Consider the following 19,244-nt stretch of genomic DNA (forward strand, 5'->3'; position numbering starts at 1 on the left):
TCATTCAAAACATGAGTCACACTCTGACGGCGATCGCAGGAGGAAGGACTGAGTGCTGATGCCGGCCGCTCTGGGAGCGGTCCTCCCTGCCGAGGTTTCGCAGTCCCGGCAGAAAATTCGTCCTTCACCCCGCCACCCATGTTGCCCTCGTCCATGTGGCGGTCATGGTTGCCTATCCGCCTCCCCCCCAACACCGCCCACCGTCCACAGCCTGGGTTCCCCCGCCAGGAAGTTCCCACCCACCAGCGCCTTGGCCACACCCGCAGGTAAGAACACTCAGTCCAGAGACTATGTTTGATGCAGTTTAATGAGCTACAGCGTGGGCAGGAGCCCTGGAACGCTGCCTCCCACCCCGACCCCAGTCGCCTCTCCCTTTACCTGTCAGGGGAGAGACAGAATGCTGCAGGAGGTCACAGGGGCAGAGGGTCTCAGAGCAGGGGGTGGAGGAGGATGCTAGGTGCAAGGAAGAGCTAGCTTTGGGGAAGGAGCAGTGCGGGCCCCCCAAACACCCTAGAGGGGCGGTCTTCATCCCACGTGGGCAGCATCCTTGTCCCTGCCCTGGGCTCAGGTAGAGGAGTGGACATAGTGGTGGATCCAGGACAAGAAGGATGTCACTCGGGCATAGACTCCAGGAAAGTTGGGATCGCCGCAGCCATTCCCCCAACTCACCACTCCAACCTGCAACCAGGTGCCCGTCCAGTTACAGACCAAGGGGCCCCCAGAGTCACCCTGTGGGAAGAAGAGACAGATGTTCAATACTCAAGGTCCCTGTGAGCAGGAGCAATGGATGGAGGCCACAGTCGGGGCGGGGCAGGGGGGGGTCTCACCTGGCAGGAGTCCCGGCCATTGCTCCCCGCACACAGCATGTCGTCCTTGATAAACTGGTTCTTCAGGCGGTATTGCTGCCTGCAGATCTCCTCCGCCACGATGGGGACCTCCACCTCCTGCAGGTGGTAGGGTGGGGGCAGCGACTCTGTGGAAAGAAGCCAAGTGAGCCTGTGGTCCTGGGGGCACACAGGTGGTGCGTCCCAGGACCACACTCGGAGCCTCAGTGCCCCCGGGGGACCCTGGGTGGGCGTTACCCAGGGCTTCAACCCTCAGGGTTCATTCCAGGTCAGTGGGCTGATAACCTCTATGCTGACACTGTGGGCACCAAGCTCCAAAACGAAGCAAAAGAATAGATTTGTTTTTGTTTTTGCTTTTTAGAAGATTTTATTTATTTATGTTTGGAGAGAGGAGAAGGGAGGGAAAAAGAAAAGGAGAAAAACATCAATACGAGAGAGAAACATCGATTAGTTGCCTCTCGCTCACCCCCAACTGGGGACCTGGCCCGCAACCCAGGCCTGCGCCCTGACTGGGAATCCAGCCAGCGACCCTTCGGCTCACAGGCCGGAGCCCAGTCTGCTGAGCCACACCAGTCAGGGCAGATTGTTTTTAACCCACAAATAATTTTTTTAAAAAGCCAGAGCAAGTGTTTTCCCCCAAGAAGTGCAGAGTGAGTAGACATTGTGTCAAATTTGACTTGTCCATTTAATAAGGAGTCCTTGAGTAAGCCACTCAAGTTCTCTCTCTTCGTTTTCCGTCCCACCATGAAGGCTGCAGGGAGAATGGGGACCGACGAATGCGGGGGACCCACGTAAGGGCTCACACGGGGCCTGGCAGAGAATGAGAGCAGAGAAATGCCCGTGGCCTGGCCTTGCTCTCGCTCCTCTGGTCTCTGCTCCTTAACAGAGTCCTTGAGAGCTGTCTGCCTCCCGTTGCCAGGACAGACCTCAGGAAGGACCCCTGCTAAGGCCTCGTCTGTGAAGCTTGGGCGTCGCCCCACTGAGTCTGCCTCTGAGTCTCCTCTCCTCATTTCAGCTCCTCATCCTGACTCTTACCGTTGACAGCAGTGTTACCCCAGCCGGTCACCCAGCACCTCATGCCCGAGGGGACCGTGAGCCTCGCTGGCGGGAGGGCGATCCAGTTGACTAGTTTAGACTGTATCACAGGGGCCTTCAGCTTGAGAAGCGCCACGTCAGCCCCACCTTGTGCCTTCTGTGCAAGGTTGTACTTGGGGTGGCGGATGACCATAGCCACTTGCACACTGTGACTGTTTGAGGGTCTCACTTGTCCCACTTGGACCAATAAGTGCTGAGGCACTGGGTTTTTCCTGGGGGACAGAAGACCAGAAGCTTCTAAGAGGCTTCGGCAGAGCAGGAAGTGGGTCAGTCCCTTAGAACCCAGGGACCTTCCCTCTGCGCTGAGCCAGGGGACTCCAGGAAGCTGAATCCCGGCGGGCAATCTGCAGCCCCCCGGCCCAGCGACCACCCACGACACACATTGCAGGCCTCCCGACACTGTCTACCACCCCTCAGGGGCTGGCAGGGTGGGAGCTTACCCTGGAATGCAGTGGGCAGCGGTCAGCACCCACTGGGGGTGGATGAGGGAACCCCCACACTTGAGCTCCCACTCGTCTGTCCGGAGCATGATCCACAGGCTCACCTGCCACGGCCACTTCCCAGCGGGGGCATCGTGCCCCCCCACAATGCCCACCAGCTCAGTGCCTGGGCTGGGGTCTGGGGAAGCAGAGGAGGAGCCATCAGGGACCCAGGCACACCTGCCCAGAGCTCACCATGGCCCTCATACTCAGTCCCCCCAGAGCCATCCCCGTGTGGGGACTGCCACCAAATCCGGGGGATGGCCTCTCAGAGACCAGGTTCGGGAGTTTGGAGACAGGGCAGGCTTGGGGATCGGGACTCACCTGAGGTCACAGGCATGGAGCCCCCCAAGCAGGGGAGGGTCAGGAATAGCAGCCACAGCATCTGCAGGGAGAGAGGAGAGCCAGAGTGAGGGGAGACATGGGGCAGGGACCAGGGGAACTGGCATGATTGAGGGCGGGAGGCTGAGCAGCACCCTCACCATGCCAGGTCTCTCTGCATTCTGCTCCTGGACCCCCTGAGCCCCTTTATCCAGAAACTGGGCAAGGGGAAAGCCTGACCTCCTTGGGGGTGGAGCATGGGAGGAGGCAGGGCTTACCCCTTCGGTGGGACTAGTGGTGACCAGCAGGCCATGTGTCAAACAAGAAGTATTGAGTGTCCTCCCTGAGCCCATCAGAGAGCCCCGTGCTGGAGGCAACCCGGTAGTGAGATGAACAGTGTACACGTGGAAATTTTTTTTGAAAAGATGAAACAAATAAAACAGAGTAAGGGCATGAATGGAATAGGGGACTTTGCACCTGAGCCCAGAGCTGGGTGCTAGGAGACCCTGTACTTCCAATGCTCCCCTTCTTTTGAGGCACACGTCCTCCCCAGGGAAGGACAGGCTTGCTGGAGCGGGAGCCAAAACTTACCAGCAACACTGGGGTTGGAAGAGGTAGGAAGGACCCTTCCCTGGAGCCTTTGGAGGGAGTGGAGCCCTGCTGACGCCTGAATGTTAGGCTTCCGGCCTCCAACACTGGCAGGATACACTTCTGTTGTGAGAGGCCCAGGCTGTGGTGTCCATTACGGCCGCCCCAGGACCCTCCCGCACACTTGTCCAACTGTCCTAATACATCGCGTGCACGACCCGACTTTGTCAAAATGCACAGCGAAGAATGACAGAGGTGCCAGTGTGGCGCTCATTCTCCTCACCTCTCCTCACCTCTCCTCACGTCCCAGGGCGACCTCTGCACGCTCCCCGGGGACCTGAGCCTTCCCCCACAGTGCTGGGAGCCCGCCCTGCCCCACGCTTCCTGCTTTCTGAACAGAGTAGCTCTCCCCCAAATCCAACCCAGGGCAGAGGCCGGCCACCCAGCCAGACACAGACTTTTCCGTCCTTTGACATTCTGAGACTCATTCTCCACCAACCGTGGGAGAGGACCAGACAATGGTTTGAGAGGAGAAGCAAGGGGAGGGGGGTCCCCACACTCCAGAACCACTGCTCTGGCCCCGCTGAGCCAGGCAATGAGGTCGTCTAGGGATGCTTTGCAACACTCGGGTGAGCTCAGGTCTCTAGAACCCCATCGTTCCCTCATGGGGCCAGAGTCATTGTCATCCTCCCTGAGGTTGTGGCTACTCTGGGGGCACCCAGAATCTTCAGGAGACACAATCACGATCCAACATGGCCAGGGGGCCCCATCAAAGAGGGGGCAGTGAGCATCCAGGAGAGGAGGGAATGGGCTCACAGGCCCAGCAAGTCCTCCAGGCCCACAGGACGAACCCTTTAGGTGATGGGGGCAGGGCTTTCTCCCCCACCCCCCCACTGCTGCTCTGGACCAGACCCCAACCTTCACCCGCCCTCCACTGTGGGTGTGGGTCTGGGGCTGGCTCCCAGGGCCAGGTGACAGGAAGACAAGCCACAGATATGTCAGCAAGAGGCCACAGGTCCCAGACCCCAGCCTGACGCTGGACCCAGTCTTCCTGTCCCCCAGCCCCAGGGCGGGTGATAACCAGCTGGGCCAGACCAGAGGACAAAGGCAGCATTTGACCCTTATGAGCAGAGCTGCCAGAAGCAGAAGCAAGAGCTCTGCGGGTCTTGGGGAAGCGTCTCATGACAATCATTGGCAGATAATACAATCTTCTTCCCAGAAAAGCCAAAAGCTTCAACTGAAAAGGTTTTAAGATTAAGTTTCTCAAGGCGTCTAGATGGAAGATAAGTGTTTTAAACACAAGTAAGGAGAGAAAGAAGAAGAAACTCATCTTTTTAATCTCCATAATAACTAGCGAGATGCTGTAACCTTGGAGACCGAGGGCACAGCCGCATCCGTATGTCCCCATTGACTGGCGCTGAGAACGACCCTCACAGGAGTGGTACAGAGACCGCGACAACCACAAAGCTTTCCTGAGAAGAAAAATAACATGAAATAAAGTGTCATTCAAAGGTGCTGAAAAGAGACGCTGTCATCAAATATCAGCTCTTCATAAATCCCAGTAGAATACGCACTGCAGGCAAATCTGACTTTTTATACAATTTTTTTATCCTCACCTGACCAGGGATCAAACCCACAACCTTTTGGTTTACGGGGCGGCGTTCCAACCAAATAGGCCACAGTGGCCAGGGCTGACTGATTTAACAAACATTAAAAGTGATCCCCAAGTTTGCCTGGAGAAAAATACAGCTGAGGACGTCCCGGGAAGCGGCAAGGCAGAGCATGGGGCAAAGTATGCAGCTGGCATCATAAGTCGTGAAAATGGAGACCAGGCGGCCTCCCAGTACCGCAGAGCGGGGTGGAAGCTGGGCCTGCGCGCCCTTCCTCCTAACCCCCAGCCACGGCGACCGCACAGCAGCGACAAGTAAGTGGTGTGAACTCAGAGGCAAGAAAGAGGGAGACGGCGTCAGTGACGCACCCTGGGAATCAGATGGGGGTGGGGGGGTGAAGAAGCTGGCGGTGGGGACAGGTACAACCCACTTTCCTGGTGCTTGGTTTGAAGCCCCCTCAGTCTGCTAGGACACAGGAAGAGAGGGCCACTTTCTCCCTGAGGGACCCAGGCACCTCGCTCTCCGCCGGGTCCAAAAAGGCAGTGTTGACGCAGGGGCTGTGAGCAGGGAGGTGGTTGAAAGTCAGCACACAGCTTCGGAGCCTGGTCAGGACGGGGAGTCAGTCGAGCACCCCACCCACCCGCCCCAGGAAACAGGCCCAAATTTATTTTCTGAAGAAAGTGAACCAGAGGCTGAAGGTCAGGATCGCCCAGCACAGGGGAACAGAGGAAGGGAAAGGAGAGACTGGGAACAGGAATTGAGGGAGACGGGCCGTGATCAGGACCAGGCCCTCCTCTCCCACCTGCACCCCGGGTCACCCCCCAAGAACAGGCTGAAGGTTCCGACCCTAGAGAAACACTGGTCCCCAAAAAATACGGCAACGGCATCTGGGAAGTCTGGCTTGTTGCCCAATCATCTTAGAATAAAACCAAGTAGTCCAGCAGCCAACCAGGCTGGCAATTTGAGTCAGCATTTGAGAACCTTGCCCGTGGGAGGGGGATAACAGTGGAAAAGGGGGGAAAACGCATGGATGAAGGACCCGCAGGCGTGGACAACAGGGTGGGGATGGACTGTGGGGGCGGGGGGTGGGATACGGTGGGCGAAGGGCGCAAAGGGGGAAAATTGGGACAATTGTAATAGAATAACAATAATAAAAAAAGAAGAAGAAAAGAAGCCACAAATTAGACAAACAGCAAAAAGTAGGAATTTGCAGATAAATGTTTTATTATTAAATGACCTGTAATGCTACCAAAAACAAAGATCTTCATCTTCACATGAAAAAATGAGAGAGAACCTCAGTCGTATTTGAACTATTAATAAAAACAGTTGTTCTTGTTTGTTAGAAAAGTATATCTAGTTATGGTGGTAATTTTTGGCATAAACTACCCCAAAACCTAGTGATTTGTTCTTTTTTTAAGTATATTTTATTGATTATGCTATTACAGTTGTCTCATATTTTTTTCCCCTTTATTCCCCTCTGCCCTGCATCCCCTTCCCACCAGCATTCCCCCGCCCCCCTTAGTTCATGTCCATGGGTCATACACGTAAGTTCTTTGGCTTCTGCATTTCCTATACTATTCTTAACCTTCTCTGTCTATTCTGCACCTTCCATTTATGCTTCTTGTTCCCTGTACATTTTCCCCCATCTTCCCCTTACCCCTCCCCACTGATAACCCTCCATGTGATCTCCATTTCTGTGATTCTGTTCCTGTTCTACTTGTTTGCTTAGTTTGTTTTTGTTTTTGTTTTTAGGTTCAGTTGTTGATAGTTGTGAGTTTGTTGTCATTTGCTCTTCATAGTTTTGATCTTCTTCTTTTTCTTAGGTAAGTCCCTTTAACATTTCATGTAATAAGGGCTTGGTGATGATGAACTCCTTTAGCTTGACCTTACCTGGGAAGCACTTTATCTGCCCTTCCATTCTAAATGATAGCTTTGCTGGATACAGTAATCTTGGATGGAGGTCCTTGCCTTTCATGACTTGGAATACTTCTTTCCAGCCCCTTCTTGCCTGTAAGGTCTCTTTGGAGAAATCAGCTGATAGTCTTATGGGAACTCCTTTGTAGGTAACTGTCCCCTTTTCTCTTGCTACTTTTAAGATTCTCTCCTTATCTTTAATCTTGGGTAATGTAATTATGATGTGCCTTGGTGTGTGCTTCCTTGGGTCCAACTTCTTTGGGACTCTCTGAGCTTCCTGGACTTCCTGGAAGTCTATCTCTTCGCCAAATTGGGGAAGTTCTCCTTCATTATTTTTTCAAATAAGTTTTCCATTTCTTGGTCTTCCTATTCTCCTTCTGGAACCCCTATGATTTGGATGTTGGAACACTTAAAGCTGTCCCAGGGGTTCCTTAGCCTCTCCTCATTTTTCTGAATTCTTGTTTCTTCATTCTGTTCTGGTTGAATGTTTATTTCTTCCTTCTGCTTCAAACCATTGATTTGAGTCCCGGTTTCCTTCCCTTCACTGTTGGTTCCCTGTACATTTTTCTTTATTTCACTTTTCATAGCCTTCACTTCTTTCTCTATGTTGCAACCATACTCAGTCATTTCTGTGAGCATCCTGATTACCAGTGTTTGAACTCTGCATCTGATAGGTTGGCTATCTCCTCATTACTTAGTTCTTTTCCTGGAGTTTTGATCTGTTCTTTCGTTTGGGCCACGTTTCTTTGTCTCAGCACACCTGTTACATCGTAAGGGGTAGAGCGTTAGATGTTCACCAGGGCGGGGCAACCCACATCACTGGTGTGGTGCTGTATGTGGGGGAGGGGTCTGAGAGGGAGTAGTCAGCTTGCTCTGCTCCGGCCCAGCTTTCAGTCAGTTCCTCCACTACCCACAAGCAAATTGGGCCCTTCTGGTGCTGATTCCAGGGTGGGTGGGTTTGTGTACATTCTAGGACCCTGTGGGTCTCTCCAACGAACTCTCCTGTGAGGCTGGGAGTTTATTCTACTGCCTCAACCCCCACAGGTTTTTTACAGTCGTGGGTTTGAGGCTTTATTTCCCTGCACTGGAACCCTGGGTTGCGTGGTCTGTCTCACTTCTGAGCTGTCCCTCCTGGTTTATCTGCACACAAATGTGGGACCGCAAGCTGCCGTCTGGCCCGCTGGGTCTTCCAGCCACCACTTTGCCACGTGTCCCCTCTGCCCCTCCTACCAGTCTGGATGAATGGTTCTTCTTTAACCCCTTGGTTGCTGGACTTGCAAACAGTTTGATTTTCTGGCAGTTTTTGTGTTTAAATTTGTTTTTGTCCTTCTTTTGGTTGTGTAAGTAGGCAAAGTGTATCTACCTACTCCCCCATCTTGGCCAGAAGTCTGCCTGATTTGTTCTTAAATATGAAGAAAACAGTTGGGGCTGACCAGAAAAGCATTAAATTGGAAAGTTAGAAAGCAACGTAAAAAGAACTGAGAAAAAAAAGTTATTCAAAGCTATTCAACTAACAGCCCTGCCTGGTGTTGCTCAGCGGGTTGAGTGCCAGCCTGCAAACCAAAGTGTCACTGGTTCAATTCCCAGTCAGGACACACGCGTGGGTTGTGGGCCAGGTCCCCATTGGGGGGTGTTCAAGAGGCAACCACACATTGATGTTTCTTTCTGTCTGTTTCTCCCTCCCTTACCCTCTGTCTAAAAATAAATAAATAAAATCTTTAAAAAAAAACAAAAACAAAGCTATTCAACTAACAATGAAGAAAAATAGAAGAAGTTTGAGTAAATTTTCAGGAAGATGGGAGAAGATACTGCATTTATGAAACAAGGATTACATAATTACATACTGTTTTGTTCTAACATCATATATCAAATAAATGACAACCAAGTGCCCTTGGACATTAAAAATATAATAAATTAAATATTCAATAGAATAGTTAAAAAATTAACTCAAGAAAACATCTTAAAAATGGAGTAGAAAGACAAAAAAATGGGTCTTCCTGGTTTCTTAACAACCATAATTTTTTTTTAAAGGCTATCTGTCACATTCTTGGGTGTTACCCGGTCTGGTAAGGCGAAAGTATTCCCTACTGATGTTACAGATAAAACAGAGGCTTATCCCTTACCCACTAGGAGGAAAACGTTGCAAGAGTTTGCTGGGTACTAGGTTAGGGAGAGCCTCTGTCCCTCAGGTAGCCCAGGTACGCAAACCTTTGTACGCTCTTATAAGGGAGGGACAGCAGCGGGATCGGCAGGAGCAGCCTCAGCAGGCGGGCGGGGAAGCAAGAGGAGTGGTCACCCAGGTGCAGGTGCTTGGTATGGATGACCCAGCCCCGCCTGGGGAGCTGGATGTACACGTAACCCGGGGGATGGCGGGGGTGTCATGGGGTCTTTGACAACAGCAGGGGAGGCTCTGCACCCAACAGGGTTTCGCCCCCAGGTCTGGAAAGGGGCTGCAGAAAGATGCCGTCTAATGGAGCACCAGCTCCCTGCCACCCACCAAGCCCTGCAAGCACCCGAGCCTGTAACCGGAAGCTCTGCTGCAGTGGTGTGGACACCTGCCCCATCAGGGGTGGCTGCGCCACGTGCCTCACACTCCGAAGGCTGGTGTGGCGCAGACACAAACTGTAACGAACCAGAGTGTTTATTTACAACCAAGACATGTCCGTGCAACACCCCCTCCTGGCCAGGAACTGTAGGTGTTGAGGTGTTGTTGGGGCCAGTGGCCTTTGTGTCAGAGGAGACGCTGAAAAGCACGCTCCAGGAAGGGCCCAACGGCCCTTCGCCAGTGCAGGCTGGCAGGGTTCCGGTACCAGCCGAGCGTGGTGTACGGCTGGCTCCTGCGACGGGCAGCCCCCTAAGTGGCAGGCCATTGTGTGCAGCCCCTCACAGAAGCCGTTTGGATGAAGGAGGTGGAAGGACATAGTCAGTGGGCTACCATACAGGGTGTACAGAACCCGCTGGTTTCGTGTGGCACTTCGCAAGCTATTGACGGCGACCAAGGGACTCAATTTGCAGGACATTACAGGCAAGGCTGGGCTGAGAGCCCCAATATTGAATGGTGACTGATAGAACGTTATAATGGACTATTGAAAAATGCCCTGAAAACTTGACAGTTGATTGAACACACAAGTTCCCAGCAGCATGATTCACACCAGCCAAAAGGTGGAAAGAGTCCATCAATTCAGGAATTGATAAAAAAAAAAAATGTTCCATCCATGGAATGGAATATTACTCGGACCACAAGACTCTCGGACGTACCACTACCCAGGAATGAAAAGCCCCAGCCAGGTCAGCCTGCAGCATTCCGGCTAGCGCAGAAGTGGGCCTCCCCCGCGAGAGTGCAAGTTCACCCCAGGACACACCCCCCAAGCTAGTGTATTGACATGGCTCTGGGAAACACAAACCGGTACCCGCTGGTGTGCTCTCCTGGCCCCACGCGGGGAGGGTCTTGCCCAGGGCTTGTTTATGCAACCTACCATAACTGGTAAATGGCCATCTGCTATTCAAGTAAATAACCCTGGGAAACTCATCGGGGTAGGTACCTTCATTATTTCCATCTGGCAGATTCACACTCTTCCTCTCACAGCTAGCATTCTAGGCCAGAGGTGAGTCACAGGTCAAAAGGTATGGCATGGGAGGCCATGGAGATCACCTGGACAAGCCCCTGCTCTTACACTGGGCAGAGCATGACCTGTATTCCACCTGCCGTGCTGACTTGCCCTATGGTGCCTACTAAACGTGTGTCTCCTCCTGACTCCAGTGCAGGCTAACAGCTTTGCAAGGTGGGCTGATGAAGGAGCTCTCCGGTCCAATGTTTTGGACTGTTGGGTGTGTTGGGAGATGCCCCTCTCTGCCACTGCTGGGCTGCCTTGGAAAACCAATCCAGGCAACCTCCCAGGATGATCTTAACACAGATTGGAAAGTTGTCTTGGGGCTGACAATCAGCATTGCACACTGAACTGTTATGTATGAGTCTGTTACTCCTTTGCTCTGTAACATTGTGGCTGCAGAGTACGGATACAATGTCTCACCCATCCTCCTCCCTCCCCAGGACATAGGAGGAAGATGTAACCGCAGATGGTACGGAATGGAGAAGGCAGGCAGGCAGGCACTGGTGTTGGGATGCAGCGTGTGACATGTAAAAACTTGGGCCCCTCCCCAAGCTCCAGCTCCCCTCCCACTCTGTGGGAATACAAAGACGGCCACCTGAAGACCTTGGGAGCCTGGCCAGCTCCTGGGTCAAGAAAATGCCAAACAAAAACTGTTCTCAGATATGAGCCTGGATCACAAGGGACCTCACAGCTTGCGCACTACGCTAGCATGTCCTCAACAGGCAAGGCCCTGAGGTTTCTCGGACCTGCGCTCTTTGCATAACAGCTCCCGGGGAAGCAGGGGAGAAAGTGCCGGTCCCTCCTGCAGCAGAGTCCTCAGCATCTCCCAGCCCGTCTCCGTCCAGGTGTGCAACATACCGTAGCCCCCCAGGGGGTGTTGCTCCCAGCCCAGACCCTGGTGTCCACAGAGGACTCCCCACTGTGCGAGCAGTGAGCCCAGACGAGGGGCAACTGCAGTGTTCCCCCCAGCATCTCCCCAGCCATTTCCCCCAAAGCACCAGTTGCCCTGGGAGCCCTGTGACAGCAGGGCCATGCCTCAGGTTCGTCCTTGAACAATGGGACCATGGGGGAGGGGACTGGGCACAGAGTGTGAGCTCAGTTTTCACCCCCATATGTGAGCAGAAAACTGCCCAAGTGAGGGCACCCGTCCCACAGGACACAGCCGCCAGAGTGGGGGGAGGGGGCAGAGGGCAGAGCACCAGACCCTCCCCCAGCCCCGGCTCCACTTTTTCTCCTTACATTTGATCAGACGTTGTACAAATTGCCAGTTATAAAAAGTCATAGAAATGCAAAGTTCAGCACAGGAAATGTAACTAATGATGTTATAGCGACTATGCGTGGTGTCAGATGGGTGCTAGACTTATGGGTAAGTTACATAAGTTACGTAAATGTCTAATCTGTGTCATAGACCTGAAACCAACATAATATTGTATGTCAACTGGAATTGAAATATTTAAATTTTTTTAATAAATAATAAATTTGATCAAATGATTAATAAAACCTGGAATTTTTGGTTTTTTAAATTTTTTTTTAGAGAGGGAAAGGGAGGGAGAAAGAGAGGGAGAGAAACATCAATGTGAGAGAGAAACTGATGTGGACACCGGCCTGCAGCGTCCGCAGCGCTGTGGCTGAGACGAGACAAATGCACACGGACTGTGGAGGAAAAGGGACAGCACAGCCACTCTCTCAAGAGGAGAGCGCCCCGACCCTTGCCTTGACTGGCTTTTATTGTTTTTCTAGGCCATTACATCAAAGATGGTCCTCATTTACTATGCATAGGTTTGTTTTGGGTGGTTATCTTTTGCAGACAAAGGAGAGAGTGTTGCTAATTACATCAAAAAAGAAGGATATTTGCAAATGTAAAGGGAAAAGTGGTTAAGCTGGTTACATTGGTCCTTGGAAGGTTTAGCGTAGACTTTAGGAAGTTACTTTAAAGATATGCAGTAAACTTTGCTGCCTCAATCCAGGGTGAGTTTTAGCAAAAAAACAAGTCTCAAAGAAGCCTAAGTACAATGCAGGCCTGGTTCCCCACAGAAGAACCTAACCATAGGCGTGGGTCCTGTGGGCTGGACCTCGCTTTCCACTGGCCTTTCTGAGTGGGAGCTGGGCCCACACCATGCAGAACGGTCTCCTATAAGAAACATTGATCAGTTGCCTCTGAAAGGCGCCCGGACCGGGGCCAAACCCACAACCCAGGCACGTGCCCTGACTGGGAGTCAACCTGGCGACCTTTCACTTTGTGGGTCAGGGCTAAAACCTGGAATTTAAGAACCCCTCTCACCGTCCGAAGGGGAAAGCCAGCACCCCATCTCGGAGACGGGGAAGTGCGGCAAATAGAAACAACACACGACTTCGTGGTTCAGGAGGGGCTGGGGCTGCCGGCTCCTCCCCCACGTGGGCCCTGCGTCTGGATGAAGAGAGAGAAGAGAAACCGCCTCTACTCCAGGGACAAAACCTCGGGCCACGCAGGCTCCAGCCCGCTGGCTGCGGGTGGCCGCCACCGGACAGGCTTCAGGGCGGGCACAGCCTCGGGACTGGGAGCTGTGGGGCCCCGCGCAAGTCTCCTGACCTGTCTCAGCCCGGGGGCTTCTGTCTCAGGGTGAGGGGCGATGTCTCTCCCTGGAGGTGTGGGAGGCTGAGTGGGCAGCACCGGCACAGCCTGGCGACGGCTGGCGGGAGGGAAGCCGGGCTGCAGTGAGGGTCCCACAGGGTGGTGCCTGCGCCCCCCGCAGCGGAAGGGCACTTGCTGTGCTTGGGTTGGAGGATGATGCAGGTCACATCCGTCCGCTGGCGGTGAGCACAGTCTCAGCTGCCTGACGCGGCCTGTATTTGGAGGCCCTGTCCACAGGGAGAGATCTCCCACTCGGAGAAGAATAAACAGATAATAAACTTTAGAATGGACTATTCTGAAGAAATAAAAGGATAACGGAGTACATCGGGTGAAGTTTGCTTCTCAGCTAAAATCGAGAAACGTGGGGCGAAAACTTGCCAGGTGACCTGCTACCCCTGCCAGGCAGGGGGGAGGTCTGGAGCCCCCAGGGACTCCCACTGCCCACACAACCTGGCTCAGATCTCACACAGGCCCCCGGGGCCGCGGGACACCCAGGGGCACACGGACCCAAGGGCATATGGCTGGAGCCCCCCAACCCTGACTTCCGCTGCTTTTCTTTCTACTTTTCCCAGTTGCACACGTCCCCAAACTGTGAGGCTGCTTTCAGAATCAGACGGTGCGTGATCCTTCCCTTCGCTCGCCCTTGGATTCGTGCAGTGTTGGGGAGAGCCCCCCCACCCCCCACCCCACCCCTGCGTGGGCACTGCTGCTGCCCTGCCCTCCTGCTGCTCCATGGTCGTTGTTCCTGTACATCTTCCCACAGTGATGCTGGCAGAGCCTGCACAAGCCAAAGCCAGCAGGAATGACCATGAATGGCCAGCATGGCCTCAGACGTGATGGTGCCTGTCCCCCGGGGGGGACCCGGGCAAGAGCCTTTCCACCCAGAAGCAGACCTTGCAGGAGGTAGACCTGGTGACAGTTGTTCCCAGGGTGGCTTTCCCACTGTCACACCCCCCAGCATTCTGTGAGTCCCCGCCCAGCCAGCCCACCTGGCTTGGCGTGCTTGAGCTGCTCTGTTTCTGCCAGTCTGCTGTCCAGATAACGGGGTCTCGGTGTGGCTTTGGTGTGCTTCTCTCACCAGCTGTGTTTTCACCTGAGAAAAAACTGAAGCTCCAGCTGCAGGTTGGAGCTGGCTGCCACCCGACAGGAAGTGAGAGGGCGGGGAGAGAGGGCGTCCTGAGAGTTGGCTGTGCGTCCAGAGGGCTGCGTGAGGAATGTGTGCATTTGGCCACTTCCTGGAGGGGGGCTGGACCTCCACAGCACCTGAGTGTGCGACCTTTCAAACAAGATGCTCTTCTATGGCTGTCAGGTTGGAACTTTCCATGAGAAAGCATCCCGGGGGGCTGCCAGGGTCAGATGGAGTGCGCTGGGTGGGGCCTCCAAGAGGAAGGCCCAGTGCGACAGTGGGTACGTGTCACTGTACACCTGCCAAAGCCGCGGATGCACAAGGAGGGGTCCTGAGGCAAGTGTGGGGTTCAGCTAATAAGCTGGGTCTCTATGGGTTCATCAGCTGTCACACACGCACCCCACAGAAGGGGAACTGTGTACATGGCAGCTGGGCTTTGTACACAGTTGTCCATGAACCTAAACATGCTCTAAAATATAAAACCTATTGTAATGTTTTCATTTATGAGGGAAGAAAAGGTCTGAGACAGGCTCAAGGCAAACAGGGAGCGGAGGGAGGTGGCGGGTGTGGAGGTGGCGAGGCGGCGAGGTGAGGTACAGCGCGGGCCCAGAGCAGAGCTCCAGTGGAGGCGCAGACGCCCTCAGAGGGAGCGGCCGGGTGCGCAGCGTCCCTGGGAGATGCGAGCGCTGCACGTGGGATTGCTGTGAAGGGCCATCACAGGGACAGAGCAGCAGGGCGGCCCTCACCAGCTCGCCCACGGTGGCCGTGGGAGAGAGAAGTGGACCCCGTCACATGGCGGAGCTGCGGGACACCCCTGGCGAGCAGGTCTGCGGGGTGAAGGGAAGGAAGGTGAGGATGGTCTGGTATCCACAAGGACACCTTCCACGTTTCAGGGACACATCCCTGGGCTATGACGGTTTGCAGCGGTTGCAGGAAGACCAGGGCCGAGAGGATGGTCTGGCCCACGGCCTCCACTGACCAGACTGCCAGGGTCCCAGCCTGCAGGATGCTACGTGTCATCGGCAGAGACATGCAGGAATATATGGGTTGGATGTTATGTATCGCTAGGGGAGCCAGGCTGAACCAGCAGGGAAGGGAAGGGTAGTGTCCGGTCTCTCGCTGGACCCTTGTCCACCCAACCCATGTCAGGCCCCTGGCCACAGGTCCCACTGACTCTTGCATCAGGGACACCCTGGGCACCAGCCACAGACACAACTCTGGCCACCTGCAGCAGAAGGGAATCTCAGCAAAGGCTGCTGGGTGCAGTTTCCGCTCGCCAGGAAGTAGGTTCATGTAGACTCCTGGCTCCCCTTCCCAGACCGGAGGGTCGAAACAGCGTCCCTGCAAAATCACATCCACCGGGGCCCTGGCCGGGGTTCAGTTGGTTGGAGTTACTGAAATAGAGCAAGCATGACGTTGGTGAACACGGGTGAAAGAATTCTAACAGCAGGTTAGGAAAACACAGAGACACAGGAACTCTAGTGTTCCGAAGGGAGTGAATGTGTTAATTTCCTGGAACTGCCAAACCGGGCAGATGAAAACGACAGAAATGTATTTCTTTTCTCTTCTCTTCCTGTGTGGGAGCGATGGCCACACCACTGCATTCTCTGTCTCTGCATTCACATTGCCCTGTGTCCCCTCTGTGTGTCTCTCATAAAAACACGTGTGGTTGCTTAAGGGTCTCCCACCCCCATAATCCAGAAGAAGCTCTTCCTCTCAAGACCCTTAATCCCATCATGTGCCCCACGGTGCTGCACAGTGCCCCACGGTGCCGCACGGTGCCGCACGGTGCCCCCCTGTGCCCCATGGTGCCCCACAGTGCCACTGGTTCCAGAGATGAGGACACAGATGGGCCTTTGGGGGGCCTCCTTCAACAGGGGGTGAGTACAAGCGCATGCATCCAGGCTGAAAAATCACTTAGCCACACTTAGTGAAGTTGGGTGTACCTGGCCCCAACATTTGCCCCCGTGAGAAAATAACCCAGAGAAGATTCTCACACAAAGAATAAGATCATGGATCATCAAAAGAGGGGGCACCCTAGCAAAAAGGAAGCAACAAATTAGAAGCTCACTCAGTGACACAGCCAGACTCCAGAGGCACCATGTTAAGGGTGAGGAGGGACCCCCTGAACTGGAGTCCCCTACTTACGGAGAGTGAGAGCAGGCATCTGGGGCAGGGCCAGAGCCAGCGGGGGACGAGCGGCTGTGGGGGAACAGGGCAGTGGGGAGGCCAGACGGAAAAGACCTTCAGCCTCAGTGAGTGTTGCAGCAGAGTTCCACCAGGGGGCGCAGCAAAGAAAGGTGGGAAGATCTGGGCAGATCTAGCACCACTCGGTAATAGAAATTCTAACTGGTAAAACCCAGCAGGACTCTTGGCCGTTTTCTGTGAGTCTCGATTCACCTCCCCCGGAGTCAGGCAGAGCTGCGACAGGAAACGACTCATCTTCTCGGCCAATGGTCCTTCGGTCTGTCCACCAGGGCTCCTTTCCCCTCTTCTGGACAGCCCAGCAGACTGCCCCAGCTCCCCACTGCCTTCCGCAAAGTGGAAGGGGTGCCGTAACAGCTACACCCCCGATCCCTCGCCCTCAGGGTGGAAGGGACACTGGAATGCCAGAGATCGAGTTGTGTGGACGTGACCAGCAGCATAATTCACTGCTTCGGGTGTCGGCAAGTTCCATGCGTGCACGAGTGAAACTGTCGCTCCTAGTCTGGCTCAGACAACTCGGGGCAGACGCTTGCAGTTAACCAGCGACGGCCGGCTCATCCAATCACTCATCCCATAGACACTTGCTGAGCAACCCCACACCAGGCACTGTTCTAGGTGCTGGGAACATGCAGTGAGCAAGCAGACTAATGTCCGCACGTGCGAAGAGTCCAGTGCAGGAGACTAAAACCTAAACAAGATTGACAAGAGGGCACGGCAGGAACGGGTTTCTTAACCTCATTACTAGTGTCTCCAAAACAGTGTGGGCATTTTACACTCCAAAAATGCCCCCCCCCCCCGTGAGCATGCGCATCTCGCGCACGCGCACACACGCACACAAATGTAAGCAGTTTCTGTAGTTGCTAAAGCTTGTCTTTAGCAGAGGATCAAAGCAGGTCACCTAGAAAGGCTCGAGTTTAACAGCTGCCTGTCAGTCACCTCCCTAGGAGTCCCGGCAGGGCAGCCCAGCCCCTACCTGCACAGCGGCCAGGTATTAGGGCACCTGTTCCACCAGCCACCCGGCCTTGGCAAAACCCCTCCTCCGCGGAGCACGTGTGCCCAGATGCGCCCCCGTGTGGCCACGAGGATTAACTACAGGCCCCCCTCCTTAAGCATCTCAACAGGCAAGGTCCCTGGGCGGCTGAGGTCAGAGGGTGGAGCAGCATGAGGAGGGCATGGTGCAGATGAGGTCAGGGCACGAAGTCAGAGGGCACAAGAGGTCAGGGCACAGAGGTCAGAGCACCATTGTCCTGGTCGGAAGCCTGTCCCCAGTGCCCAATACAACCATCCCACCTGCAGGAAGGGCTCTGGGTTCAGGCCCCACTGCCCTCCAAGGGGTCCCCAGTGGCTCAGCGCTGATCCAGCCCAGGAGAAGCTGCAATCTCTTCCCCCCCAGCCCCTTGCTGGCCATTTCCTCCAAAGCACCAGTCGTCCTGGGAGCCCTTCGAGGTCAAAACTGTACCTGGTTCTCCCCTGGGTCCCTAGGGCATGGGGAGAGGGGAGCTGGCATGGAATGGGCACTCGGTCTGCACTCCGAGACGTGAGTAGAAAACTGCCCACGTGAGGACGGCCGGCCCACAGGGCGCAGCTACCAGGGGAGGGCAGCCAGCAGAGGCTGTGGCTTCTGCAGGGTCCGCACCCACAGCCTTCAGACCCTCCCCCAGTCCCGGCTCAACGGTTTTTCTTTAAATCTGTTCAAATGTTTAATTAAAACCTGGAATTAAAACAAAAACTGTAAAGCACTACTGGAAGTGTAAGAACAGTGTCTCTTGGCGCAAAGAGAAATACAACACAAACGCCGCACCAGTGGAGACAAAATTTGCTGCCAGTTCTGACTCTGCACTGACTGCTATTGGTCCAGGGCTAACTGAGGTGTTAGGGACCCATTCCTGGCTCAGAGAAGAGAAGAGAGAGCGATGAGCTTCAGATTTTCCCAGAGGGAACTCTCCATCCACCCTGGAGCCATTATGGTGGGAAAGGCTACGTGAAGCCCCTGGAAAGGCCCCTCCTCCCCACCAGGCTGAGTCTGTACGGAAGAGGCATTGACATCCACTGCAGAACGGCAAAGATGGCGCACACTCGGACATCTCGGGAAGGGGTTGGGATCCTGTCGTAGCTCAGTGGATTCACCGGTACAGTCTCTGCGAACGCCATGGGAGATCTGGTGCATGTCGTTAACGTCAACAGTAGATGCTGTGCTGGCATCTTTGCTAGGACAGATCAACACAGCCTCAGGCTCTTGGAAGGTGACCCCTAATCTGGCGACTTCTTTCCAAACCCCATCAAAAAAGAGAATCAAAGCAGGTCACCTGGCAAGGACACCAGTAGGCACCACAGTCTTGCCCATGATAACCTGGCCATCCAGCAGAGCATCGCACTGGTCCCCCACACCAATGACATCATGGTCATTGGACTGGAGGAGCCAGTCTCATAAGACACCCACCTGCCGTGGGCCTGACTCGTTGAAGTTTTTCGGGTGCAGTGCTTGGGTGTCGTTGAGACATCCCTTCCAAGGTAAAGGACAATTTATATGTTGCACTTCTTGCCAACAAAAAAGAGGCAGAGTGTTTAGTGGCGCCTTTGGCTTTTGGAAACAGTGTATACACTAGGGAGCTGTACTCCAATTCAGTTATCAAGTGAAAACCCACTTGTGGTCTGCGGATTCTGAATGGAGCCCAGAACAAGCAGGGATCTGCAGCAGAATAAGGCTAGTTTGGTAGCCCGCGTGCCCAGGCTGCATGACCCGGTGCTGTGCAGAACATGACCTTCCCCGGGCCTCCCAGCAGTCGGGGAGAGCTGGCACTGGGACTCTGTGTCCATGGCTTGTGGCCTTCCCAGACCC

General features: G+C 54.3%; 1 protein-coding gene across 3 annotated transcripts; it reads right to left on the bottom strand.

The window, feature by feature from the left end:
• Nucleotides 1-289: 289 nt before the first annotated feature.
• On the bottom strand, nt 290-3,649 carry LOC112298411 (mastin). 3 transcript variants are annotated; one of them, XM_053920952.1, is made up of 6 exons: nt 3,622-3,649; nt 2,744-2,804; nt 2,381-2,558; nt 1,881-2,152; nt 828-973; nt 290-729 (listed from the first exon to the last, which is right to left on the bottom strand). In XM_053920952.1, the coding sequence occupies exons 2-6, from the start codon at nt 2,802-2,804 to the stop codon at nt 565-567; spliced, it is 822 nt and encodes a 273-aa protein (XP_053776927.1). In that variant the 5' UTR covers nt 3,622-3,649; the 3' UTR covers nt 290-564. The 3 variants fall into 3 exon arrangements, with proteins under 3 accessions (XP_053776927.1, XP_053776873.1, XP_024409141.3); XM_053920898.1 differs by lacking the exon at nt 3,622-3,649 and adding an exon at nt 3,019-3,119; XM_024553373.4 differs by lacking the exon at nt 3,622-3,649 and adding an exon at nt 2,902-2,950.
• Nucleotides 3,650-19,244: the final 15,595 nt, after the last annotated feature.

The sequence above is a fragment of the Desmodus rotundus genome, chromosome 1, assembly GCF_022682495.2.
Source record: "Desmodus rotundus isolate HL8 chromosome 1, HLdesRot8A.1, whole genome shotgun sequence".
Taxonomy (NCBI): domain Eukaryota; kingdom Metazoa; phylum Chordata; class Mammalia; order Chiroptera; family Phyllostomidae; genus Desmodus; species Desmodus rotundus.

Coding starts and splice junctions, on each gene's coding strand:
- LOC112298411 (XM_053920898.1), bottom strand. CDS start 3,093: ATGGGCTCAGGGAGGACACTCAATACTTCTTGTTTGACACATGGCCTG. Junction 2,153..2,380: donor GCTGCCCACTGCATTCCAGG/GTAAGCTCCCAC, acceptor TCTGTCCCCCAG/GAAAAACCCAGTGCCTCAGC. Junction 974..1,880: donor GGGTAACACTGCTGTCAACG/GTAAGAGTCAGG, acceptor TTCTTTCCACAG/AGTCGCTGCCCCCACCCTAC.